Source organism: Zosterops lateralis, assembly GCF_965231275.1.
Source record: "Zosterops lateralis genome assembly, chromosome: 1".
Classification (NCBI taxonomy): domain Eukaryota; kingdom Metazoa; phylum Chordata; class Aves; order Passeriformes; family Zosteropidae; genus Zosterops; species Zosterops lateralis.
The window spans coordinates 128,092,675-128,120,450 of record NC_139762.1 but is presented as its reverse complement, the minus strand read 5'-3'; the positions used below and the strand labels follow the sequence as shown (position 1 = coordinate 128,120,450).

At 41.2% G+C, this 27,776-nt stretch overlaps 1 protein-coding gene across 1 annotated transcript; it reads right to left on the bottom strand.

The window, feature by feature from the left end:
* Positions 1-870: 870 nt before the first annotated feature.
* On the bottom strand, positions 871-26,970 carry YWHAZ (tyrosine 3-monooxygenase/tryptophan 5-monooxygenase activation protein zeta). The gene is made up of 6 exons (XM_083880085.1): positions 26,891-26,970; positions 24,372-24,675; positions 9,167-9,290; positions 5,555-5,718; positions 5,370-5,465; positions 871-1,935 (listed from the first exon to the last, which is right to left on the bottom strand). The coding sequence occupies exons 2-6, from the start codon at positions 24,663-24,665 to the stop codon at positions 1,876-1,878; spliced, it is 738 nt and encodes a 245-aa protein (XP_083736211.1). The 5' UTR covers positions 24,666-24,675; positions 26,891-26,970; the 3' UTR covers positions 871-1,875.
* Positions 26,971-27,776: the final 806 nt, after the last annotated feature.

Below are 27,776 nucleotides of genomic sequence, written 5' to 3'. Positions count from 1 at the left end.
AGCAAGATCTGCAACTGGCTAAAGTAAATGCCATATGCAAAATGGGTAAGGCCACTGAGTTAATGTTCAGTGAGGTGGTTCAACTGTTTTCTCCAGGTATCAAGAGTAACCTGGGTAATTTTTCACCCCACTAAACAGTATGTAAAACTAGAAAATACTTACACTGTGTTCACAGGTGCAGCTCAATCAAGAACAAGCCACTCAAGCTTCCTTTATGTTGACTACATAAGTATAAGATTAATATTTCAATACAATTCAATTACTTTCCAAGATCCTCAGTACTTGACAGGGATATGACACTGTTAGAAAATCAGTCTCAATTTTCCTGTAACTATTTCAGTTTCACACAAATGCCAGTTCCTCTGAATAACATGGGTGCGCACCTCCCTGGGGATGGGGAATGCAAGAGCATTTTTCTTCATCACTCTGGGCTTTTCCACAAACTGAGCTGTAGTATCTGAATCCTCTGGATAATATGTAGGCTCCTGCTCTGTTCTCCTTTAAAGACCCAACAGCAGCAAGTGTTTTCCATATGAACAGAACTATTCCAAAAGGGCAGCTCTTAAAGAAGTTTTTATGCCTTTTGCTGTAAGTCAGGGGACCATCTATGTTTGTTAAGGTATCTCCAGAGTTCCAGTCAGGAACAGACAGAAAGCTCAGGCACCTAGAAGTTGTAAACTAATTTATTAGAGGAATCTTAAAATTCAAGCATGGGGTATTCAACCTCAACTTTTCCAAAATGAACTAAATGGCTAAATGTGTATTAAAATTTTGCATAATTGAAATACACTTTCATATTGAATTTCTGTATAGTATTGCCATTCCTTTAAAAGGTGTGGGAAACAGATAACATGAAATCTACACCAAAGGTAGTTGAAAAGTCCATTCATAAAACTTTTATTCCACTTACATCAACTTAATACACATGTTCTGAACAGTTATGCTTGGATTGTTCATGAAAATTTCGTAAGACATTAAACAAAGCTAGCCATCATCTCAAGTTATTTCCCTGTTAACTATTTTTACAGCACATGCATGTTAGGCAAGTATCAAAAAAAAAAAAAAATCACAAAAGCAAAAAACCTAAAAAAGTTAAATACATGGGTTTTTGTTTTACTGCTGTGCTCGATATACAGTGTCATTATGAATATCAAGCAATTCAATTTTTACTGCATCTTTACTTGTACATTTGTTCTTAGGTTGCTTAAACCATTTAAATACAAATAAAATGTGTAGCAAAAATAATGAAAGCAACAGCAGGTAACTTTACAAATAATGGAATGTGAACCGTTTCTCTGTCCTTCTCTAGAGAAAGCTGACTGGGTTATCGAACTGTCTTAAGGAACACTTCAGCTGCAATCAAAGATGTACACTTGATTGGAATAGTCCACAGATGTCACATGTTCACCTGACATGCAATATCTATGGGACATCGGTTTATCCGCAGCCATGTGTGCTCCAGCTTGGATATTCAGACTAACTACACCTGTGGCTGCAACATTGATTATCCCTTTTTTCCATCGTGACAGACCAATATGCAAGCAGTCATCTTTGCCTGACATAGAAAGCTGTTTTAACACTGGCCTTGTGGGAAGCCACAATGTACCAAAAGTACTATGCCAAACATGTAAAACTTGTATAAAAATTTCACAACCCTATATTGGCCACCTCAGATGAAAACAGATAAATTCCCCAAATGTTAACTGGCTCTATTCCCCTAATATTAAACAAAACCACATGGGAAATATAGAAATCCAAATAGAAGTAACATAAACCTGTCAAATCGTAAACAAAAACTATTTGTGGGACAGCATGGATGACAAATGGTCTACTGTTTAAATTTCAGAATGAGGCAGACGGAAGTTGGAAGGCTGGTTAATTCTCCCCTCCTTCTCCTGCTTCGGCTTCATCTCCTTGGGTATCCGATGTCCACAACTGTTTAGGAAAGAAAACAGAGTAACAGGTACATTATATACATTTATTACTAATAATTAGTAAGTAATTTTTAGAAGGAAGGCCTATGACTTAATAATAGCAACTTCTAAGCCATAAGCACTGTGGAGAAAGAAAAGGCACACAGTAACATGAATCTATTTCTTGGCTATGACAAGATGGAAATTCAGTTCTAGGTGACCCAACTCTACATTGCATTTAATGAGCAAGTTTATGAACAGCCAAAAACCAAGTCTCTTACTCACAAGGCTCACTAAAATATGATTAACAAGCAGGCAAGAATCAGACCTACTGAACAGCTAAATGTTCTTTTTTCTCAAGCAAGTTTTACATCCCTTTCTGAAGGAATAGCTTCAGTAAAGGTATCTCTCCACATCCAATGCTACAGCAAATGTTACCTTTTCTTCAGAACAGGCATCTGAAGGTTTCTTCTGTTTTTTTAAATCCCAAAATATTTAATCAAAATCTCTATTCCTTGGCTCTGTTCAGTTAGTTGTTCTCCTCTTTAGCAACTTTCAGAACACTGAGCTGCCAACTTGGCAGGCAGGGCAAGGAAGGAAGAGAATCAGGCTAAGCATGCACTATGCACAAAATGTTATTTTCAGCTCCATAAAATCATACTAAGGAACCATATATCAAGGTTAACTACCAGCTAAGGAAACTGAGCATCAGTTCCAGAGCAACAGCAGGGCCAAGAAATTATTTTGTGAACCAAATATCTCCATGCTGGCTGCTTCCAAACTATTCCCAGCCCAGTGTGATTTGTCATCTCTGACTTTATGGAGTTAGAGAAGCATTAACCAAATCATTCACGCTCTACAGTATAAAGTGGTAAAACATAAAACCAATTAATTCTCTCCACCAACAGTGCTATATCACTGAAGTCTTACAAAATGCCTTTATTTTTAAAATCCATCACCAGAAACATTTCATGCTTTCAGGATCAGAAGGTGAAACAGCAACAGTGAAACCTGCACAAGACCAGTAGCCTTGTCCTTGCCCTGAATATTATGCATGGTATCTGCACTTAATCTTCTTTGCTGAAGGCAATAAGCAGCAAGTTATTTTACTGGAGACAACAGCACACCAGTAGCCTGTTTCTAGACCTGCACTGCAATCTTTAGTACATTATATAATTTACTACATCAGTCTCAATTTCAGTGCTATTCTTGTAAGGAAGAGTTACTAAGAACAGTTTATCAGAAGTCTATCAGAGGTTTCTATCCTAAATTATCACCCCTAGAACACAATCACAAGAGTAATTTAGAATGGAAAAGACCTTCGAGATCATCAAGTCCAACCATTAACACTGCCAAGTTCACCATACTACATCTACACAAATTAAATACTTTCTGGGATGGTGACTCAATCACTTCCCTGGGCCACCTTGTTTGACAACCCTTTTAGTGATGAAAATTTTCCTCATGTCCAATCTAAAATATACATTCATTAAGACAGAAAGGCCTGAGTGCTATGAAAGGGGCATTACCAATTTTACCAATTGAGACATTGAGATCAGTTTAACAAATCTGCTGGAGGTGGGAGGAAAACACTTAGGAAGAAGGGCTGCCTTTTATTTAATAAAAGAAAACAAAATGTCATAACAGAGTGAAGAAATTATCTAGCAATTCCAGTATAACAGATTTTGATAATATGTTAAACAGCCCTCTGAATACTTCTCTGCCTTTAGTCCCCACACAGAATGAACACAGACTTCTACAGCCATACAAGACTCGAGGTAAAACAGAACCAACAACTGAGGAAAGTGCTACTGCACAGAACTGATCAACATGCTGAATCACTGTCTAAAGCCCACCTACCTCAGACTCCACCTGCATAACTAGCAAAACAGACCTTTTTTACACTTATGAAAGTCACTGTAGTCTTTGTCAGTCACACATGTATCAAAAGTTCTTTTCTACCTCAAGAAGTTTTGGATAAACATGGAATCAGTGCACTCATACAGCTCACACTAAGCATTTAAGGCAAGACACATTATTCATTCAAGAATATGGAATCTGTTTACAGCTTTCTCCCTTGTAATGGAAAGCTCACATCAATTATCAGGCCTACTGCCCTAATTCACACACTGTGGTAACACAGTTCCGGTGTGAAACAATCTGCTTTCCAACTGCTATGACAAGATTTACATTAGTGTTACTGGGAAGCCAGCAATTAAAGTCAGCTTCTATTCTCTGTTTCAAAACCACTCATTCAGAGGGCAGCTCTTGAGCAATCCCACTCAAGGGGACAGTACACAGACATTGAGAGCAATGCCAACCCTGTATCTGTCTCCAATACAGAGATTGAGAAATCACTTCCATTTGTTTTGTAAGCAACAAACGGAACAATTACAAGTAGTTTCTGCAGCAGTGTTAAGTTGCCATTCCAGTGGAAAAAGCTCCAAAAGACAAGAGAATTTAAATATTAGACACAAAAACAGAAACCATGGCAACTCCAATTTTATACAACTGTACAATTTTACTCGTAGTTATTTTTAAAGTAGTGCAGCTATTTTGCAAAGGTCTCTGATATCAGAAGCACAAAGTATTAAGAAGGGGCTACATGTGGCAACAAGAATTGTTGCTTATTTTTTCATTTCTTGCTTCTTCATTTCTTCTTGCAACTCCCCATAGACCAAGGAATAAACTAAGTAATTTAATTACACTATTGCATGTTTGGTTACATTTAAGTTTCATTTGCTTTAGATGTTTATCTTTGCCAGTTTTGAAGTTCAAAGTCGGAAAAAAAAAAAATCCCGCACACAAGATGAAGATTTTGATTATTCTGACAACTTGGACCACAGCTGTGAATCCAAGGAGGAAAAAAAAAAAAAAAAAAAAAAGGAATTAAGACAGTTATGTTACAACTGCTGTGGAATAGCCTGGCTAGCACTGATTTCCATCTCAGCTTTACCAAAATTAAAGCCAAACAAAAACCCTCTAAACAATAGGTCCTTAAATGGACTTGCTAGCTGCTAGTTTTCTTTCCAGTTTTCATGTAGAATCTCTTCCTTGCACATTCATGCAGAATAAGCTAAATGAAATTTGACATAAGCTTTAAAGAGGCAAATGCAACTCTATTCTCAAATGCTGTTTAACATTGGGTAGTAGGTTTGCTATAGTCACAGTCCTGGCTCAACATTTAAACATGCTAGATTCCTTGAATAAAATAACCTGGAAAATGTGGTTAATTCATCACTTGTCAGGAAATCATGTTAATTAGCCTGCAAACCAAAAAATAACCCAACAAAACAATCAAAAACTAGGCAGGAAAAAGATTTAGCTCAAGATGATGTACTACAGACTTGTTTCTGAGTGACAAGACACAGCTCCATGGCCAGGAACAAAAAGGACAACTTGGAGTGCCAGGAAGACCAATCCTGTAATCCATATGCAAACTTTGATGATACTCACTGTCAAGTTGTCTCTCAGTAACTGCATTATTAGCGTGCTGTCTTTGTATGACTCTTCACTTAATGTATCAAGTTCAGCAATTGCTTCATCAAAAGCCTAGTGTTATAAAAACAAACAATTCCATTAGCCATGTGACAAAAGGTTATGCAAATAATTTTTACAGAATTTCCCCCTCTTTGACTTACTGTTTTTGCAAGGGAACAGGCTTTCTCCGGGGAATTGAGAATCTCATAATAGAACACTGAGAAGTTCAGAGCCAGGCCTAATCTGATGGGATGTGTTGGTTGCATCTCCTTTTTACTGATTTCAAAAGCTTCTTGATATGCCTGTTGTGATTGCTCCACTATCCCTTCAGGGAAAAAACAAACACAAACAAAACCCACAACAAGTAAGTAATTCACACACTGCATCCAGACATACAATCAGGACTGTGTTCACACTTGCATGAAGAAACCATGTCAGGAGTGAATGCCTGTGAATGAGCACTTCACCTAACAAGTTGCTATTTAATGAAAATTTTATTAAATTACATTTTCAAGTGATTAAAAAGAAAGGAAGTTGTTACTGAACAAATCACAGGTTTAAGTCTCTTCCTGACAGCCTGTGACTATTTGCATTTACAAATGTTTGCAGCAGTTTGTAGCACTGAAGATAAAACCCACCATCTATTTGATAGAGTACCACAATTTCAATGTCTTTAAACACTGCAATGGATTAGAGAGCCACATTTTAGTCACAGGAAACCATGATGACCTTTGCCTGTCATGCTGAACCCTTTCAGTAACAGTCATCTATGAGTCTCCATTCAGTTTGCTCAACAAAAATAGTGTGCCATACCTCAACTGAAATTAAATATATATACTTAAAAGCTTCCAATATAGTTTTATTTCCAATGCAGACATGGAAAGCATTTTTACCTAACTTGTAAGTTCTAGTACCTATAAACTTTAAAGAGAAGAAAGTTAATAATCTGGCTCCTTTATTTTAGAGATTAATCTCTTGTCACTCTTAATTGGTTCAGTTGTACAAGTTATTAAGACTTGGCAAAACCCAGTAACTACAATGTGTGTATGAAGACTGAAGAGCTCAGCAGTTTCCCTCCTCACTGAAGGCACCTGAACTCGGAGCCTGCACAAGTTAGAGATCCAGCCCAGCACAGCCCACGAGCCGCGGGGGCCAGGGAGGCGCTGGATGCTGAGCACAAAGGGGCACTTGTTCCTCAGCTCTCCACCAGCATCTGAGAAAAAGGTGGGCAGGAAGTCATGCAATTCAGATGCAAAAAGGACTCCAATCCTAACATTTCTGGATCGAAACAGAAATGCATCCAGCATGGTGTCTGCAAGAGTGTAGTCACACATATTTAAAAACAAAGGAAGGAATTTTAAGGTAAGGACTCAAAAAATACAGCAGGATTTCAGTGAGAAGTTTTGACTCCAAGTCTGAAAACAACTGAATATCAATACTCAGGATGTCCATGCAACCACTATTTGTTTGTGTTTAGATATTCACCAAAATTAAAGCATCATATTGTTCTCTTCCACATGGAAGAGTGAGGACACGCACTGCACAGTTCATCAACATGGTTCCCTCTCCACTCATCACTAATAATGGAATGCTTCAGATCAGACAGCTGCCCCAACATCTTGAAAATGCAGAAGTTAGTACAGTACAGTTGAGAAGAACTAGGTTTACTGCAAGTTAAATTTAGAAATTGTGAGAAACGTTTAACTCTTCTCATAAAGGAAAAGCCTTAGAAAATGGTGCTGTTTATGAAAAGCAGAACAAGCAGAATGAAAAACAAGTAACTTCAGAGAATGAAGCTGAGTTTTATGCTTTAGTAGTTTTTAACATAAAATACACTTTGTTTTGAAGTTTTCTCTTTATTTGAGAAGAGAATTACCTTTTGAGCAACAATTCAGAACACTTAGTGTATAATTTGATGTATTCTGTTAATTTTTACATCAGTCACACACTATAAAAAAGTTTTTAACCTTGAATTCCTTATGAAGTGCAGCTCCAAAGTTCAAGGATAAAACAGAGTGAGGTACCTGCTTGACATTCCTGTCTGCTAAACTGCCATAAGGAAGCACCATTCCATAAAATAAAAAGTGTGGTTTATGAAGGCAAAAATCCAATTCCTAGATTTGGGAGCTTTATATTGTTGCTGTATTTACTGCAAATGGGTCAAAGAATAGTGTCCAACTCAGCAGCCATTTTTTCCTCAACAATAATTATCAACTGCTCTCCTTCAAGGTCACAGACAACATACAGGAAAAACATGTGACATGAACACTGGAGGTGGGGGATGAATTGAAAAAATGGAAACCCACCAAAAACTGCTCAGCCAGGAGACTGGGCTAAACAAAAATAAACTTTAAAAGCACTTTCAACAAAGATTTTCACAGTCTAATTTTAGAGCCTGTAACTTAATCCTCAACAGAAAAAGAAACTTTGGGAATCAAAACATTGTATCTCCTATGAATGTGAACAGAGACAACTAAAATTACCAAAGGAAAACACGGTAACTCTCTATAACAGATCTAAAGTAATGGTAAAACATACAATTCTGCAGTCACCAAGACTGGGTCAGTCTGCATGCAGTAAACATCAGAAATCAAATCGAGCAGGATCTTTGTGTAACTCTCCATTATTCAGCATGCTGGGAAAAAATTTGGCTTCACTGTGTAACATGGATATAACACATGCCAGTACAGCAGACACATCTATCCCCTTGAAGTTATTCCATGTCTGTTTCACATCTATGCCAAACCCAATCCAGTCTCTCAAGTCCCACAGACATTGTTCTGTGCCATACTGGGGGTTTCTCAGTGTGAGAGCAGCACAAGCCATGGGCTGCTGGTGCTGCCGAGGGCAGGGCGGTGCCGCACAGCCCCGCCCTCCACACCCCGAGGGTTCCCATCCCCAGCTCCTGCAGGCTCTGGGCAGCCCAAGTGAGCCTGACACACCAGGCTGGCTCTGTGCTCAACTGTGCTGCTCCTCAGGGCACGCTGCCAGCAGCCCTGAAGTGGCTCCAGGAAACAGCCTGGCACTGTTTGCAGTGAGCTGGATCTCAATTGATGTGTTGCTCTGAAGTGAAGGGGACTCTGCACGGAGGCAGCAATGCTGTTAGGATTGTTACCTCCAACCACAGCAGGTAAGGAACTCAAAATGTTAAGTACCTAACACTAACTTTTTAAACTAAATTTAGGTGAAGGCAACTTACCTGCAATTGTGACAAGCTACTTACACGAAAATATAAGAAACTTGAGGAAATAGAAGACATTTGGACATTAAACTACCATGGTTACAGAAGAAATTTTCCTAACAGTAAGATTAATTTTATTAAACCTTTTCTCCTCCAGGTTGTTTCTACCCTCCTTGCTCACTGAACCTATGCAGACTTCTTACATTCTGTAGAAATGCAGGAGAAATGGCAAGAATAAGTCTTCAGAAAGCTACAAGACAACAAAGAGGTAAAACCCTTAACATTCAGCCAGACAGAAATACGCAAACCAGTATTTCAGTGATAAACCAGATACATGCATGCGGGAAGTTGGAGACAATTTCAAGATTTTGTGACTCAGTGTCTGTTTAACACTTCCATCAGCATGCGCATGGAAATTTCTGTAACTCATTTGAAAGCCAACAATTTACAATTGATTTTCCTTCAGAAAACAGGAAGCCTATTACTAAAGAAATTTACATCCAAATCAGAATTACTCTAAAATTAGAGCGTCACTGCCTCACCAAAAGCAATCTAACTGGACAATGTTTATCCATGAGCTGACATACAATACCTTTCTTGTCATCTCCAGCAGCAACCTCAGCCAAGTAGCGGTAGTAGTCTCCTTTCATTTTCAAATAGAAAACTTTACTTTCTGCTTGCGAAGCATTAGGGATCAAGAACTTTTCCAACAGAGACTAAAAGGGAAACAAAGAACACAGTGTTTTGAACATATGCTGAACCAACAATTCAATTATATTTCAATTTATTTCAAAGTCAAGACAGCTTCACTTCTTGCTTATTTTCTTCACATCCTACATAACACAGTCATCTAGAGAACGTGTTCTGGATTCCAATTCTAGATATAAAAGGAATGCTGCATTGTGTGCCTTGATGGGGAGGAGGAGGCTGTGTCAATTTAGCAGATGAGTTTTTTATGACCAAAGGATGGCCTTCTGTAAGCCATTATACAGAACCCTGGCAAAAATAAGTTAGTCCAAAGACTCTGGGCAGAGGGTATACCATGGAAGAAAGTCTGCATCCAAAAAATACAATAAAAGGAGTTGATGTATCAGTTGCCAAATCAGAGACCAAATTATTTTACATACACAGGTAATAAATAAGTCTCCTTAGCCTAGTTCCCATTAACTTGAATGCTTTACTGGCATTCAAGTTCAAGGTGAACCTGTATTCTTGCATTTCCAGACAGCTCATAATCTAACATTCAGCTCTGTAGCACCTCTACTTGACTTTATGCGCTGCCCTAACAGGTATTTCCTTTATCTTCCAAAGAAAAGGCAGATCTCTGGAGTCACTCCACCAAATCCTCCCCATTGGCTGACAGTTAAGACCAGCTTTTTCTAGATTATTCTAACTGCTTGTTAACACAGCAAGTTAACATAGCTGAGGCAGTCATGTAATTTAGTGAGAACTCTATTATGATGAAAAGAAAAAAAAAAAAAAAAGGAAAAAAAGATGCTAGCTCCAACACATTCCGTCAAATTAAGGTACAAGCTTGTCAGACTTTGTGATATTGAGTGCTTGAAGTCAGATTTTAAAAGAAAAACCAGTTATTTAAAAGTCAGAAAAGGTACAGCATACCTGAACAGTCAGAATTGAATCAGAAGTTGTTACATATACTTGGTGAAGGCTATGCAGAAAGTATTTTTAAATGAGGTTTTAGTTCAAATTTCTGGCCATCTTTTTTTTTTTTTTCCCTATAAATTAGATGACTGATACTGCAGTTCTGCTTTGCTTTTTTAGCTTTTATTTCCAAGGATACCACAGAAATGGACAAACTAATTTAGTTCCAACTTACAGAATGACAGCTGCTTTACAGCACTTTCCTCTCAAGGCCACCTGGCAGGTTAAATGAACATGTAACAGGACACACTCCTGGGACAGGCTTACCCTGGACATGGTAGGCTGCAACTACTGCACTGTGACATGGGCACCTGTGGTACCTGCTCTGATTAACAGGCCAACTATTAACCTACAGAAAACTGTAATTAACAGAAAGAGCAAGAAGAGCAAATCTAGTCTTGGTTTTTTGTTTTAGTTGCTTTTTTCTTTAATTAAAGTACTGCTAATTCATTTATATGAATAATGAATATTTATTGTTAGACTCAAACTTGCATGAAACTCCTCAAAATTAAGTGACCCATCATAGAATCTCTCTCATGACTTCTATTGCAGCAGACAGATAATAAAGAAATCAGGCTGACAGACATGCAAGCCAGACAAGGTTCAGCCATGCCTATGCATGAGATACAAACAATGAGATAAAAACTTATAAGTGCACTTTCTTTCGTGGCTTCCACATAATGGATTTATTCATTCACCTTTAATATTAGGCCTTTCCAGTACTGTGGGGCTTGGTATATAACTTCATTTATAACCACACAGGGAGATGCTGAAAAATACTGCATGTCCTCACTTCCCATCCAAATGACAGCAGAGACAATTCCTTGGCAACAGAAGGAACTCAACACAAGCCAGTAAGCAGCAGAAGTATTTTTCTGGAGACAGTCAAACGGGCTGCTGAGCTGCCTCATGCCAACAGCACCCTTCTGAGGGCATCCCAACATGCCAGGGGAAGGTTCAGAGCCAGCTCTGTCCCAGTGAGGCTGGGGTGTAGCAGGAGGTCAGCAGGTTTATGGGTCACACACCTCAGCTTTGTAACTCCTCACACGTTCTGTCCTCACCACCAGAGAGCTTAAAGGATCACAGCTATGACATTTTCTTGAGTGCCAAGAAACTCCAGTGACAACTGAAGGTTACCAGCTACTGAGAACAAGGCTCCTTACTAGTTTTTCTCTGTGGGATTCTAATTAAGCCAGGTGTGTCAGTCTGCACCTACACTTCTGGCACTGCGGGGAGTTGCCCTCCTTCGGCATCCTCCATTAATTGGCCACACCAAAATGTTTTCAGTGATTCCAGAAACAGAAATTATTCCTCACCTGTACAGAAGTTCATGTGATTAAAACATACAGCTCTACTCACACAGCAGCAACCAAGCTCCAAGATTTAAACTTCACTTAGATCACAAATGGGGTAAAGTTGTTTGCAAACTGAATGGGTGAATTGCACCAGCAGAGAGATAGGTGGAAAGACTAATGGTCATCTTAAACCGACCAACACTAGCAGAGCAAAAGCTTGAACACTGTAAATCTTGTACTGCAAAAAGTTCTAAAGCCACGTTGAATTTCAAAGACATGAACTGAGAAAATCCCTTTGAACAGCTATTCACAGAATATAGCCAATGCAAAGAGATTCCAACTCGAACTGCACTGGGAGCTTACTCATATTTGGATGAAAGAGTCTATTCTATACAAACAACACGTAGGACTGGTGTGCCACATATCTTTGGAAGAATTTTATTTATGCCAAATACTTCATAAACAGCAACAATAAAACCTGCAAGCAGATTAATATTTAAATCTAGCATGTGAAATGATTGAAAGGAGAGCTCTATCCTATTATTTATTTAGTCTTATAAATTCAGTTTTTTGTCTTTGCATTAGTCCATTTATTTCAGGATCTATTTTCTTTTACTGGCTTAAGTGGACACAGACCACTCCTTTAAAGTTAGTCTCAAGATTCAGATTTATCCTAGAGTGGCTGTGAAAGCATAACCTGCATAGAGGTGGCTACAGAAAACCAGACAGGTAAGACCAATGAAACAACTAAACTTTTAAAGTTCAATTACAGAAGACAGCAGAATAAAAAGCACAACAAATCTAACAATTTGTTATCTGCCAACACATCAGCTTATGGAGAATAGTTTATCTTGTGGATTATTTTAATAGCTTTAACTGCAAAACATCTGGAGGATACATTTTTTTCCACAAGGAGGAATATCTTGATATTTAAGTCCTATTGATAAGTTGATTGTCCAAAGCTTAAGCAGTACCAGCAATACATGCCCACCTTCTCTCTCCTTTACCAATCGATAGGGCAGTGTTTTCCAGTATAGAGCTGATCAACAAACAGGCCACTGAAGTGGTAGCAGCCAGTCCAAGACTGGATCAGTCAAGTGGTCTGTATTTACTAAGTTGATGTGTGATCCGCATCACTGCAATTCATACTAACAGCTGCAGTCCATACAGCACATGTCTATTATTACATTATAGGTAGTTCTCATGCTTGTTCATGACATTCCTGCTATCACACAAAACTCCCATCCAGGTTTGATATATACTAATACGCAGGCAGCTAATTACAGCATCTTGATCAGCATCTGGTGGGAACAGTTTTCTGTACAAAACTAAACGACCACTCCCTGCCCTTGAAACCCTCCAAGGACACAGCAGTAATTGTCAGGGCATTTAATTTGACAGCAAGAATCTGACTGCTGTGAAACAAACCATACCATTGCAGACAACTAGGCAGATGCAGCAGCATTTTAGGACAACTAAAATGTGTCCTAAATGTGTCTTAATGTGTCCTATGTTCAGCCCATACCTGTAATACCTTATACAAGTGCATCTAGCACTTTTTCTAAGTCTTTTCAGACAGATTTAATGGGGATTACTTTTATTTTTTTTTAAAGGATGTACTAAATCTGAATATCAACTGTTACTAATATGCTGGCTGTTCAAAGATCAGGCTTCAACACTTCACACCTGCAATTCTGGTTATGACTATGTCAACAGCTTCCTGGTTCTCTGGACTGGCCAACAAACATGTTCCAACTCGGGAGGTGTCAGCTGTGCTCACATCCATTGGTAAGATTTGGGACTTCCTTCACCCTCAGCAAGTACCAGAGAAAAGTTTTTGCTTCCAAAGACATGCCAGAAGCTGTCTGCACACAACTTGAATTATCCTAACGGTGAACTTCAATCTGGCTTATTTGAAACACTAAACTGGAAAGAAATTGACTTCATTATTACACATATTCTACTGCCTCAACAAGATACAGTCAACAGGTGTCAACATGAAGCACATCACATTTGGAGCCACTTTCATGAAAGGCTCTACGCACTTTTTCCCATGGTTTTGTGAGATAAAGTCTGAAAGGTTAAAGAGTTATCAGACTTACTTAGGAATGTGAAAGAAGCCTAACAAGTAGTAACAAAAAAACCCCAAGAGCCAATCCTCTCCTAAAAGTCTGCCTGCTTCTTACTGCAAGTGGAAATGCTTCAGTTATGGAACTGTTGTGGTGAGGCCTGCAGTTGAAGACAGGAAGCCAACACAAAGACTTCACATTTGAAGTGTAAAACTACTCTTGTTTTAAAACCATTTGAGTCTTTGGCAAATGACTTGTGTGGGCCAGAAATCCATTCCCAAATCCACAATCCACCATAAGAGCATTAAATTAATTTTATTTTAATGCTCAGTTTTGCCTTGTTGCTTCTAGTTCAGTGCTTATTTCCCTTTATTAAAGGCTTGGTCTCAGTACATATTATTGCCTAGAAACTTTAGATAATTACTAATGCATTGGAGATGATTGCATCAACAACTCCATTTTCTATTTATATATTTCCCTCCTGACAAGCAAGAAAATAAGAATAGTCACCAGATTATAGGAGAATCTAGTAGCAATTAGTGGATAATACATAGTTAAAGTACAGAGAATGAGAAGCCTTATTTTTAAATATGAAAAAAAATAATTAAGATATCTAACTGAATAAAACCACTAAAACTATAGGAGAAATAAAAAGATATTATTCTTGCACAGAAGAACCAAGGTGCAAAATTGCAAAACTTGAAAAGAATGCACTGAAAAACTTTAGGTACTTTAGATAGTACCAGTTCTTCTCTGAAATAACCTGGCTTTTTGTTTAATAAATAAGCAGGCTTTTTTGTTTTAATGGAGTACCAAAAAATACCTAACAACAGTTATGATGTCTTTTCTAATTTTGAGAATAAATTATACAAGAGTACTAGCTGAACGTCAACTCACTTGTCACCCACCCATGGTAAATGACACAGGGATGAAGATGACATGGAAGAACTCTTGTTTTTTAAATTCATGAAAGAAACTATCTTTTTTATAAGCTCAGCCTGAAACTAATTTAATATTTAACAACAACAGCCTGGTATTTTCATGATGTAACAGCATTCCACTATCCTTCTCCAAGACATTATAAGAACACAAGAGGGATCATAGTGGCTGACAGGACTCCTGTCTGCTAACCTCACTACAACACTGCCCAAAAGAGGATCCCACTGGGAAAACACATAAACAAAGTAAGAAAGTGTCAAGCTTTTCATAACCTCCATCAATGCCCAGAGACTTCCTGAGCCAGATGTGGTTTCTCTGGAGGTAATAACCTTTAACAGGCTTCTTGTCCACATTCCACACAAAGTAGTAGGTACATAAAGTACTTGTTCAAACTCCCATTACATCAAAATAACCTTAATACTCACAATGCACCAGAGAAGAAGCTGCAGACACCTGTCTACCGGTACATGACTGTTACTTTTGTCTTTAAACTCCTTCTCAGTTTCATAAAAAAAGGACACTATCAATTCCCATTAGAAGCTAGCAAGTGATTTTCCATGACTGTTTTCCACAGGAGGATTAGGAAACTTATGAGCTATAAAACAAGACACACAATTAACTACACTGCAGAGATTGCTACACACATTAAAAAGGGTTTAATTAAACCATTTGTGGCCAGTCATTTCATATACACACATCCATCTGAATCACTGGAGAAAAGAGATAAATATTTGCATTTTTAAAAGGTAGATTTTTAGACAATCCCTTTCCACACCCTGTTTTGACCCAGTTTTACTATGCTGCTCCTGATTACAGTTCTGCCCAGAGTTTGGGATTAAGGGCTCTGCAACTGCTGCCTCATGGGTGACCTCCAACCCTCCTGTGAAAACCAAAAGGACTGTGCTCAGCCTTCTACTCCAGCCCAAAGTGAAGCTACAGTTTAAAGGTAGCCACAGAATTCTCTCTACTAGTTTGCTCACTGGAAGAATACAAGAAAAGCTGTCAATATTAGTGGCTGCTGAGGCACTGGAGATCTCTGCTGAAACATCTGCTGAAGAAGGAAACCAGGCTGCTGCCTGTTCTCTGTACCAGTTATTCTTTGTTCCCATCAAACTGGCTGCCTGCAGAAACAGCAGCAGAAGTTTGAGAAAGGTGACAAGGCTGCCTGGAAGAGATGAAGTGAGAAGCACGACCCTCAGCAGGGGAGGAATTCAGAATTTGGGACAAAGAACCTTCAAGGGGGAGGGAAAATTTTGACTGTGGAGTAATTCACAGCGTTTATGCAACAGTGGGAAATGTGACGTGCACAGGGTCACGTGGAATTGCTAAGAACAAGAGAAAGGTACACTTGATTAGCAGTTTTGCTGTAGTCAGTCTGGTGAAAAGCTAGGAAGGAAATGAGTAGAGGAAATGAAGTCTGAGTAGTAAGACAGTAACTGCAAAAAAGACCTCAAAGGACTAATGGACAGAAGAAAATCCCATATGACAGAACAGTGGCAAGAAATCTTAGTTTATACATAAAAATACTACTAAACCAGTCTAAATGTGTATCCTTAGAAAAGAGAACAAAAGCAGCATCACATATGGGCAGGCTGAGGAAACATGGAAGAAGTAGGGCACCCTGAAAAATAACCTTTATGCTGAGACATATGCCAAGGGATAGATACAAGTCAGTAAGAAGTAGCTGAATGCACAAAAAGGCATCCAGGGTGCTTGGCATGATCAGCCAAACAAGAAATGTACAGCACCTGGGGCAATGAGGAGCAGCATCTCAGTTCACTCTTTTACAGCCACACAACTTCCCCAACTTCTGCCTTCCCCAACTTAGACTACCATGTCCTTTACTAGCTAGTTTCTTCTACTGTTTTGCTTTCCAATTAGTACTTATGGCAAGGGAGGCAAGTGTGTCTCATATCAGGATACACTCTTGAGATAATTCAAAAGGTTCCTCAGGTGTTTCATACCAATCATTGTTTTTTACCAAAGCATGCATGACAAACATGATAGTGAAGGAACCAAATCCTGAAGCACAGGCAAAAATACCTCTCCAATTCAGTAACCCACTCTGAGGAAACTCATATGAAAGGCAGCAGCTGTAATGACACTTAACAGAAAAACATTAGGATTAAAGTCTTAAATTTTTTGAGGCGTCGCTCTGGATCTTAATAAACAGCTTCCACTGAGAATCAAAGTCAAAATGCAATTTTTACCTGGGCCTTTTTTTCCTCACCATCACATCATTAAACTGCTTCTTGAATATTGGGGACTTCCATCAAAATAAAATGGTACCAGATGCATCAACCATTATTCTTTTCACAACATCCTCTGAGAAGCTTGAGATAATAACAAACTGACACCAACTGAGTTGGGTGAGAATTTCTGCCCAGGATGTAGGTCTCAGCTACAGCTATTGCAGCTGTACTCCAAACCAGAACACGTATTAAGCTGTCTTAAGACTCTACAGTTTTGGTCTCTAAACAAATACTAATAAAACTCCCCATAAATATGATGCAACACTTTTTATCCTTGCTCAGAAATAGAAGCAGAAGCCATTTATCTTTTAGCAGCTTGCACTCTGAGCAGATTGCAAACCTCCTGAAGCAGAATATGGATTGACTATAGCGCATTAAATTATCCTATTAATAAAAACATTTTATTAGGAAAAATGCCATTTTAGCAATATAAACCAAATCTGCACTAGGAGAAAATGACCAGTTAAAAGACTAGACTACCTTTGTTAAATCTTCTGTAACATAATCACAAAGGGTAATATCCAGAAAAAACCCCCACCACCACCAAAAACCAACTGACAACTTTTTTCTGCCTCATTTGAGCTGCCTTATAGAATCACAGAACCAAGTAGGTTGGAAAAGACCCCTGAGATTATTGAGTCCAACATATTTTATCTGATAAAAAAATATAAGAATTTACAGTTGGTCTTAGCAGAACATGACTTATTATTACTTCTCCTTTGAAGAGGTATTGCCAATCTTGTCAGATTTCAAGAAAAATAATCCACAGCACAAGAGTTAACATTCAGTAAAAAACCCCCCGATTTTAAGAAATAATCACAATATTAATTCTCTTCAATCAATTTTAATAGCACAAGCTTTCTTAAAATATTTAAAAATGGTAGTCAACTACTGCCTGAAGGGACAACCAGCTTCAGAGGCAGGAGCTGATGTCTGCCCACAGCAAAGTACAAGTGTTTGAGAAGCTGTGTCAGAAATGCACTTCTGTCAATGTGCACGGAACAAGACAGAAGTTTCCAGATAAAACCAGAGATAGTGCAGTATTTGCTTGTACAGATGTGCAGAGATAATGCACTAATTCTGCTCATATTCTAAATTTTATGTTTCTACCACTTACAGCTTCCACAGGCACAAGAAGAAGCTGATACATTAGCAATGCAGTGTTTCTGCTCTTAGACTTGTAAGCAACCAACCAGTGAAACAAATACATTTAAGAAGTTTCATGAAATTTCAAGTACATTCAATATAGTTCTTCTTCCTTCAGCAGCACAAAGAAGATGAAGAGTTATCCATCACACGTGACTAAACTATCAAGTTACTTTATTTTGCTGTTTAGAACTGAGTACCAGCAGTAGGTACATGAAGTACTTGAACAATGATGGCTGCTGTCAAATAAAGCAAGTTGTCACTTCCATGCTTTTGAGCAGTAAAATAATTTGTATTGTAAATCAAAGCAAATTATCAAACATTAATGCCAAATGAAATTAGTACAGCAGGCTAGTGGTTATAATAAAGGTTTTTTCTACCTCCAATAAATGCAAGAGGATGTAGACCTATGCATATAGGTGTATACACATGTGCAAGCAGAGTTAATATAAGAAGCAGCAGCATTTATACAGAACACCTTAGCTGATTTTATGATAAATGGAAACATTAAACATATGTGTCAACATTATGGATGCCCTTCTTGCTAAGATTAGAATAAATTAAAAACAAGACAAGTAATCTCATGTTTAAACTGATCCACGAATGATGTTTTAATTATCAAAGATTCAACAGTTTTCCAACAGTCTAACTGCTTTAAAAAGTAAAGGAAATTACTCTAGCTTAGGCACCGATTTCACTGTAGGCAACCAAAAAAATCCCAACCAACAAAAAAAACTACAACCAAAAAACCCCCAAACCTGAAAGGGTGTAGTTACAATCACGTAAGTAAGTGAAATAATGAGGGAAGTGAGTAAAATAATAAGGTTGATACAAATTGCCTCTGCTTCCTACCTTCAATATGTATGAGCAATTATACCAACCAAATTGTTACTGAAAAAAACAGACATGGAGAGTTAATCAAAAGCTTAAATTATAACCACTCTTTTAAGTTAGCAAATCCCAGCTACATTTTGCTCTGCAATACATGTAAGTTCACTCAGAGAAGCACTTGTGAACCAGAGTACTCAAGTACTTTCACATATGCCACTAACACATTACCAATGACCTTCGTTTAATGTAAATTTTAACAACTTGAGATGACATCTTGAGTTCTATGTCCAGGTTTGAGCCCCACAGCACAAGGAAAATACAGATATACTGAAGGGACTATGGGGCTGGAGCACATGAGGTACAAGGCAAGGCTGAGAGAGATGGTTTCTTCAGCCCAGAGAAGACCAGCAGATCTTACTGCTGTGTACAGCTGCTTAAAGACAGAGCCAGACCTTTCCTTGAGGTCTACAGTGTCCTCACAAGAGGCAGCAGACAGGCTAGAACATGAGAAGCTCTGATTACACACAAATATTCTTTCTTTAACAATAAACATGAACAAATATCAAGACAGGCTGCCCAGAGAGGCTGTGGAATCTCCACACTTTAAGATAATAAAATTTTAAGTGACAAGTCCTTGAGCAAAGTGATTCAACCAGATCTGTTCTGAGCAGAGCTGAACACGACCTCCCTTCTAACCTCAATTCTTCTGGGCATCTAACTCCTAGATTTCTAACTCCTAGTCCCCCTCTGCAACTGACATTTTTGCAAATAGAAGGTTCTACAAATGCCTCCTCTATTTTTTCTGAAAAACATGACACAGAACTCAAAGACAAAGTGCAATAAAAAATAAAAAATTAAGCAAGCCTGAAAGAGTCACAGAACTGAAGGTAGTGATTTTTCAGTCAGAACATTGAATTTTCTGCTAGTATCAGAAATCATCATAGCAGGAAGGTTGAATGGTATTGTCAGTTTACAGGTACATTTAACCATCAGGAGGACACACTGAGCTGGCTGAGTTATAAAAAGACAATTCACACATCTGCATGTCAAAAACCATGTGGCCTCCTGCAGGAGAGAAGACCAAACTTCTTAACTCTGTCCTTAAGAATTATTAAACATTTTATAGAAGTTAACATAGTAACTTATTAGATGTTTGCAGGCAACTAGAAAACAGTTCCGCAGTAATTTAAGAATGATGGCAATAGGCATTAATTCTGTGGTATGTTCTTTAAAAAGCCATTTAGATGCATTCAGAATGGAATTACACTCCCTTCCCCCAGTGAACTGCAGCCCCATGACAGGTTACTAAACATTCTACTCCCCCTCTCTAACATATACATAAAAAAAGAAATGTAAACCTAAAGTCATTAATCTGAGATATAACTGAATCTTCTGCTCTCACCAATTACCACTTCCATAAAGTAAAACATCCATAACAAGTGCAAAGAAATCTCAAGTATAAGCACACAAGGAGTACCTTTTTACTCTTCTGAGGGTGAAATTCCGAAGAAATAATGTAGTGAAGAAAGCAAACAATTCATCTTACTGGAAGGTCCTAAACAATACCATTAACCGGCTGCTTTTCTGGCAGGAAAGGACTGGGGAGAAAGTGCTGAGTAGCACCTGTGTGTAACAGTAACTCCAGAAGGCTGAAGGGCAGTCAAGGTTTGCAGAAGACTTTAACAACTAATAGGGCAAAGAAAGGGTGAAAGGGTGCTTGGGCACTGCCAGAGGAGATTTATTTAGGGCATTTCTGTGGTGAAACTTGGAGGAGGAAGCAGCATCACCCAGAAGACTGGGGATGGGGCAAGAATATGGGAACTGCCACATACTGTGCACTTGGAAGACGTGCAGGGACTGCTGCAGTATGTGCCAGCCTAGGGAAGAGTGCAACTGTCTGGAATTATGTTCATACTAATGTGAAGATAGCCAGTCATGTTTTCAATTATTAGCTCATGTAAGAGACTTCCTGAAAGCTACTAGAGCTCCTGAGAACGTTTAACATACAAGCAGTGCAGGGTGTTAACTATTCAAAGACCTCTCCATTCTTCTCTGCACTTCGGAACCCTTGTCAGCTGAAAAATGCAGCTTACTGCAGATTTAATTTGAATCACTTCAGCTACAACTCACTTTTCTATTAATGGCAAAAAGCAGTTTAAAGAAAATCCACACCTGTTATATTAATAACGATTTTTATCATGGAAATGACAAATAAAAGATGATTGTAGATCATTATAGTGGTACTTTAGACAGACCCTCCTTTCTACTATAAAAACTGAAAAAGAACGTGAAGCACATACTCAGCTAACATAAGGCAAAGTACTTAACTAAAAGCCTAATTTCCTGTATCAATTGGAAATTTTCTATAATACTCAAAGCACTTTTCAGATGCTCAAGCATGGCAATGTACCTCCTTCCAGCCATCATCACACACACTGTATTACTACTGAAAACTTTGGAAATAGAGTCTTCAATGCCACAGTGCAAGGAACTTGTTCTACACTCACTGTGTCACAATTACTTGATGTTTACCAGCACTACCAGATCAACTCCAGACCAGAGCTGGTTATATTACACTTTAATATACTTAAATGCATATCTGACAGGATTGGTGCCGGAACAAGGTATTTTAGGTGCCTCTTCTTTGTACAGCAGCACTCTGAGGCTGCAGGAAACAAGAGGAATCATTCAACCCTTTGCAGAGTTGCAGAGGTACTCCATGGCAGGCTGAAGGAAAAAAGATGCAGGAAGCAGCAAGGATGAAAACGCTGTCTTTTCCTGTTGCAAGGTTGGTGTAAAAGAGAAAAATGAACATTCAGACCTGACCACGTAACTATTAAAACTTTTATCACTGGGCCCAACAGTGATGAAGCAGGAAAGAAGCTCATCATTAATTGCTTCTATTCTCTCTGCAAATTAGTAGAAGAGATGGCAACAAAGCCCAGGCAGAGTTTAGTATATTCTGTATCTATAGGACTAGAGGAGCTATTTCTTCCAGTACACTAGATTTCATTCCAATAAATGAGGGAAGAGAGCAGGAGCTTTGGCCACACTCTTCTAGTGACAAACACATTCTCTAAACTGCTTTCTTCCCTTCAACACTGAAGTGAGGACAGCAGTCATACTCAGCTGTGATGTAACACCCTTGGGCATTAAACATTACTTAAGACACTAGAAGACAACTGAAGACACAACAACAGCTCAAACAGAGCCACAGCCTCAATAAAAGATACAAAAGTTGCAGAGCTGCTTTTGTACTCTAATTGATAAGACTCATGATTAGAAGCTTTGAAAGTTTAACGTTTCAGGTCTTATTAATTAATGGCATATTTCACACCAATTAAGACTGGGTAAGCCTTGCTGTTCACTTCTGTAAACAGTTATAGACTAGATTATGCTGCATAAAAATTACAGAGGTCTTCAGGAATAAAACTCAAAAACTAAACCAAACCCTAGTTCTACATTTGCATGTACATTGTGCAGACTCCTGTTCAGAATCAACAACTGAATGTTACCACAGTTCTCTTTTTCTCTGTTAAAGCAAAGTGGATAAAGCAATAGTCAGCCATGTTTCTGGGTGAGTAAGAATGTACAGGCACAGGGTACTTCAAGAAAGAAAACAAGAGAATGTTTTTAAATATGACTCTAAATCTTCAACGTAATTTGCAACATCAAAGGTAGCACGTGTCATTTGAAAGTATTTTTATATCTTATGCTTTGAATACATAAGTTTTACCTTTTTTCTTTTTAAACCCAAGTCAAAAAAGGTAGTTTTATTACTGCTAATCGCTGCCTAAGGCATTGTTTCTTCTGGACAGTCATTTTTATTTAATGCATTAAGAAAAATTGGACTGGCAATGTTTAAAATTAGTCAGTCATTAGCTTCTTAAAAATAGTAACATGTCAAAGAACAATAACTTCTTTGAATAATATATGTCTCATTAACACAAAGAGAAATTCAAGTCCATTTTGAGATTCAGAAGATGTAGCAAGACTCTCCACCCATATTCCTCCCCTCCCAGGCACTCTAGCTGCTGCAGCAAACTCAAAAGCTGGGTTTTGATCTAGTTTTTGTATTTAGCATGCACAATAAAAGCCAGTTTCACCTTAACCTGGTTTCTATTATCACACAAAAAATTAATTGCAAACACTAAATTCTTCTAAGGTTTCTAAGCTGAGACTTAATTAAAATAACTTCTTAAAACAAAATATAGCTTAGAAAAGAATTTCAAATCACCCTGAACTGAAAGCATCCATCCCCACCCTGACTTTCCCATTAGTGAAGTAATTAAATAAAGAAGTAACAACCAATTAGAATGCCAGATTTGGACCCTCATTTCCTTGGCTTGGATAGATGAGCCACCACTTTACAACACAAGTAATAGTAAATCAGTTCTTTCCTATGAGTAGGTTCTGCATTTCATTTTCAGAGTAGAAGTTAAAGAGTTATCCTTACACAAGATAACAAAACATACAAAATTGGGTGTGTTACAATAACCACAGTGGCCACCCTGAACTGGAAGCCAAGACTCAGTTGTCCATGCTGACTCTTACAAACCCTTGGAGAAACAATCTTCTAGAAGCTATCACTACACTTATCATTTAGTTATCTCACACATCAAGCAAAATTTATGCTAGTCATTGCTCTTAACTTTCATTAGGCATCAGATCTTCAGGTACTTAGCTATTTGACACTTCCCTTATGTCGCATGTCATTCTGTCACCTACAGGTGATCCCTTGTCACATATGGGATGACAGCCAGCAGTGTCCCCAGTTCAGGAGACAACTATTGCTGACAGTAACCTCCACCTCACAAGTGGCTGCAGGACTGAACAGCTGCTCCTCATCTACTCACTGAAGCACCACAGGCGTGTGCAGTTGAAAAAAACCTGACAATCTGGAATAAGCATTTGGAAGAGGTTTGGATTTTATAAACCAGCCTCTCAGTGAAAATACAGCATTGCTTGCTTTGCACATGCACATTTTAATATAACTACAAGTCTCACAAAATGCCTAATTTGAACACTCTTTTAGTTTGCTACCAAAAAAAAAAAAAAAAAAAAAAAAAAAAAAGGTTTCAGCAGGTATCACAGCATTTCTACTGCCTCTTCCTGCAGGCAATTTTCTGCACGGCTGAGTCATAACTAACATTACATCATCTTACCCAGGGAGGGGCACAATTTCCACAGAGTAAGAACTACCTCTTACAACCACAGCAGCATATTAAAATTGCAGAAATCAAAGAGAGCTAGGATACAAATACTGCATTAAGGGGGAAGGGCACTGGGGAGGAGAAACCCCCAAACTAAACCTGTATACATTTCAGTCTCAAGGAAATATGTTGATCTTTCATAACTACTACTGTATGTACAATAATGTTTCTACATCTCCAAATTTATTAGCACTCATAATTATAAATTATATATAAATAATCAGCACGTTAGAGGGAAATAAAAATTCAGACGTTTTTAAACCCTTATTATCAGAAATAGTATAGGAGACCACAGTCTTACTGACAGACTAGAAACAGTCCCAGAGGACCCAGCACCATTTACTCTGCAACTCTAAGTAAAAATGGATCAACAGTATCATTATTTCTCACCAGCACATCATTGCAGATGTCTCTTAGCTCAGTCTCAATTTTCTCTCTGTATTCTCGAGCCATCTGCTGTTTTTTCTCAGCACCTTCCGTCTTTTGTTCAATACTTGAGACGACTCTCCAAGATGACCTACGGGCTCCTACAACATTTTTATAGGCAACAGAGAGAAGATTCCTCTCTTCGTTGGACAACTCAGCTCCTTGCTCAGTCACAGATTTCATGCAACTTGCCATGTCATCATATCTTTCAGCCTGCTCAGCCAGTTTGGCCTTCTGCACCAGCTCATTTTTATCCATGTTGATATTTCTAAAGAGGAAAAATAGTGAGGCATTATTCAGACAGTGGTCAAGGACAAAGCTGTTTTAACTTCATAGGCAGAAGCAACCTGTGTTCTCTAAGCAGTTTGGAACTGTAAGAGGTACAAATGAAATACAGAACACAAGGCATACTAGCAGCACTGGATGCTCAAACACATGGACACATGGAGTAGAGAGTTAAAACCACTGCTTCCTCCTGAAAAACTGTAAACTTTTAAAAGTATGTTATTTTAATAAACACAAACAAAAGCATCCAAAGGTGAACTGGAACCAAATGATTTCTATTCAATGCAGAAAAATGATCCTCATTTTTTGTAACCACTCTTTTATAAGACTACATTACCAGTGTAGCAAAATTGACAAAGAAAATATCCAATAGTAAGCTTTCCACAGGAGACACTAAATAAAGGCTGGACAAATAAAACCAAGCAGCATTCTGAGCCTTAACAGAATCATAGTTACATGCAGAGATACTTCACATAAAAATCTGCAAATCAAACCCCACACTGGATGTTAAAAAGTCAGAATGCAACAAATATCTGAATTGTGAGTTGTACACCTTTCCCAAAATGCTAACTCCCTTTCCCAAAATGGCAATCCCCATTATGGGATGTTCTGTGTCAGGTATTGCTGCTCTGCCCAGGAGGCTGCACTTTCAGAGGCAAAAGAAAATTTTACTACTTAAAAATATTACCTCAACATCAGTATTTCATATAGCACAACCTGGCTGAAATGCTCCATAATCTGTGTAATCAGCACTTTAAAAAAATTTAAAAAATCGAACACTGCTGAGCAGAGGTATTGAGAAATTTCTTTTGGCACAGGAAGAACAAATACTTGTCCCTCATCCTTCTGTGTATCCTAACTTGATCATTTGGAGGAACTGGTAATGTGCTTTCGGGGTACATTATCCTTTAAAGCTTAATAAGATTATTAAAGCATGAACCAGTTCTGGTGATGAGTGCTTTATACATTTCTGCACGTTCCACACACCCCAACCAAGCATCTTCATTTTTAACCACCAAGACTTTTGCCATTTTATGTGACGTTAGGAGAAACAATGGCAGGGCTATGTTCCCGTCTTTGGGAATAAATTAAGCACATTTTAACATCCAAGGTGACTGCAAGTTTTAACAGCTCCTGTCCCCAAGAGGGGGGCACAAACCCGGCGTTTGTTCTCAGACGCGCCTTGCAGAACTTGCCCACACCGCTCTCGGCGGGGTTAAGGAGCCATTTTAAAGCGAGATTTCGGCGGTGCTTATTTACCCCTCGGCGTCACCGGGGCAAACGCGGCCACAGCACCAGCCCCGCCACCGGTCCCGGGGGCACCGCGGGCCGCCGGGCAGCATCATCCCCGGGCGGCGGCATCATCATCCCCGGGCCCCCGCAGGGCTAGGCGCTGCCGCGGGCAGGGCACGGCCAGCGCGGTGACAGCAGAAAATGGAGCGGCCCGGGGGCGGGCGGAGCAGAGGGCGGGGCGGGCGGGCGGCCCCGGGGCGCTGCTGCGGCCGCCCCTCCTTTCCTCCTTTCCTCCCCTCCCCTTCCCCTCCCTCCCTGGCCGCGCCCGCCGCCTTTGTCACGGCGGGTGGGCGCCGCAGCCCGGCCCGCCCCGAGCCCGCGCCCCTCCGCCCAGGAGCCCCGGGGGAGGATGCCGCGTCCCCGCCCCGGAATAGGGAAAGCCCGCGAGCCCGTTCCCGGGGGATTGGGCACGGGGGAGGGGGAGCGGGAGAGGAGAAGCCCCCTCCGGTCTCGGGGAGGCCGCCGCTCTCTGCCGGACCCTGGGCCGGGGCGGGGAGGGTGGGCGGGGGGGCCTGGGCGGCGGGAGGGGGCTGGGGGAGGCCCGGGCGGAGGGAGGGAAGGAAGGAGCGCGGCCGAGGGGCGGCTGTTGGCGCCCGTGAGGGCTCCCGGCGGGAGACCACGCCCGGCAGCGCCCGCCGCCCGCGCCCCGGCCCCCGCCCGCCCGCCGGGGCTGGCGCTCCCCTCCCCGCGGCCGCGGGGTCGCCCTCACCTGCCGCCCCCTCCGCCGGCCTTTCCCCCTGTTCCCCTCCGGCCCCCGGCGGACAAGGGCCCCCGCGTCCCGCTCCCTCCCCGCGGAGCCGCCCCGGGGGGAGCGGGGCGGGCTGGGCGCCGTCCCCCGGCCGCCCCGCCGGGCGCCCCCGACCCGCGGCGTACCGGGGGCCGGCCCCGGGCGGCGGCCCCGTTACCTATGCGCGGCGGGCGGGCTGGCGGGCGCGGTGAGTCGGTGCGGGCGGGCGGCCGGCGCGGACTGTGCGGCTCTGGCGCTCGCGGCGCTGTAGCCTCGCTCCCTCCCTCCCTCTGCCGGCGCCGCGCACGGGGCGTCTCCGCCAATCACCGCGCCGCTCCGCGCGGGCCGCGCGCCGCCCGTGACGTCAAGCGGCCCCATGGCAACGGCGCGCGAGGGCGCGCGCGAACCTCCCCCCCCGCCCCCCCGTCCGCCCCGCGGCCACGCCCAGAGCCCGCGGCGGCCCCGCCCGTGACTGCGCCTGCGCCCCCCCAGCCCCGAGCTTAGAGGGGAGCCCGGGGGGTCCCGGGAGTGCCGCGGGTTCGAGACCGCGCCCCGCCCCTCCCGTGGCACCGGGCCCGGCCCGGCGGGGAGACCCCCGCACCGCCCGTGGGCGGCGGAGTCGGGCCCGCGCCTGCGGCACCGAGCGGGGGCGGCGGCACCGCCTCCTCGCGCGGCCGCGGGGCGTGCGCGGGTGTCACCGCGGATGTCACCGACCGCCGCCCCCCGCGGCCCCCGGGCCTGCTCGCCGGGCTTTGAGCCGCCCGGTGTCCCCGGTAACCCCCGACCAGCCCCGTGCCTGGCTGGGGGGCCGAGCCTGCGGGCACGGGGGGGTCGGGATTGTCCCGGGGACGGCTCCGCATCCAGCCGCGCCCGGAGCCTCATCCCGGGGTCAGAAACGAGGGCTCCAGGGGAGGGTGGGAGCCCGGGGAGGGCGCAGGGCCCGGCGGGACCCCCCGGGCTGGCGGAGGGGCTTTGGGCGGGCACAGGACGGGCCCCCGGGAAGCCTCTCCCTTGGAAAGGGGCATTTGGGACAGCACCGCCCGAACCCTGATGGGAACAGGAGT

Excerpts from the sequence above, each read along its gene's own strand:
- YWHAZ (XM_083880085.1), bottom strand. The coding sequence starts at position 24,665 with ATGGATAAAAATGAGCTGGTGCAGAAGGCCAAACTGGCTGAGCAGGCT. Across the intron at positions 9,291-24,371 it reads ACATCTGCAATGATGTGCTG|TCTCTGTTGGAAAAGTTCTT; the intron begins GTGAGAAATAAT and ends TTTCCCTTTTAG. Across the intron at positions 1,936-5,369 it reads TACTGAGAGACAACTTGACA|TTGTGGACATCGGATACCCA; the intron begins GTGAGTATCATC and ends TTTCCTAAACAG.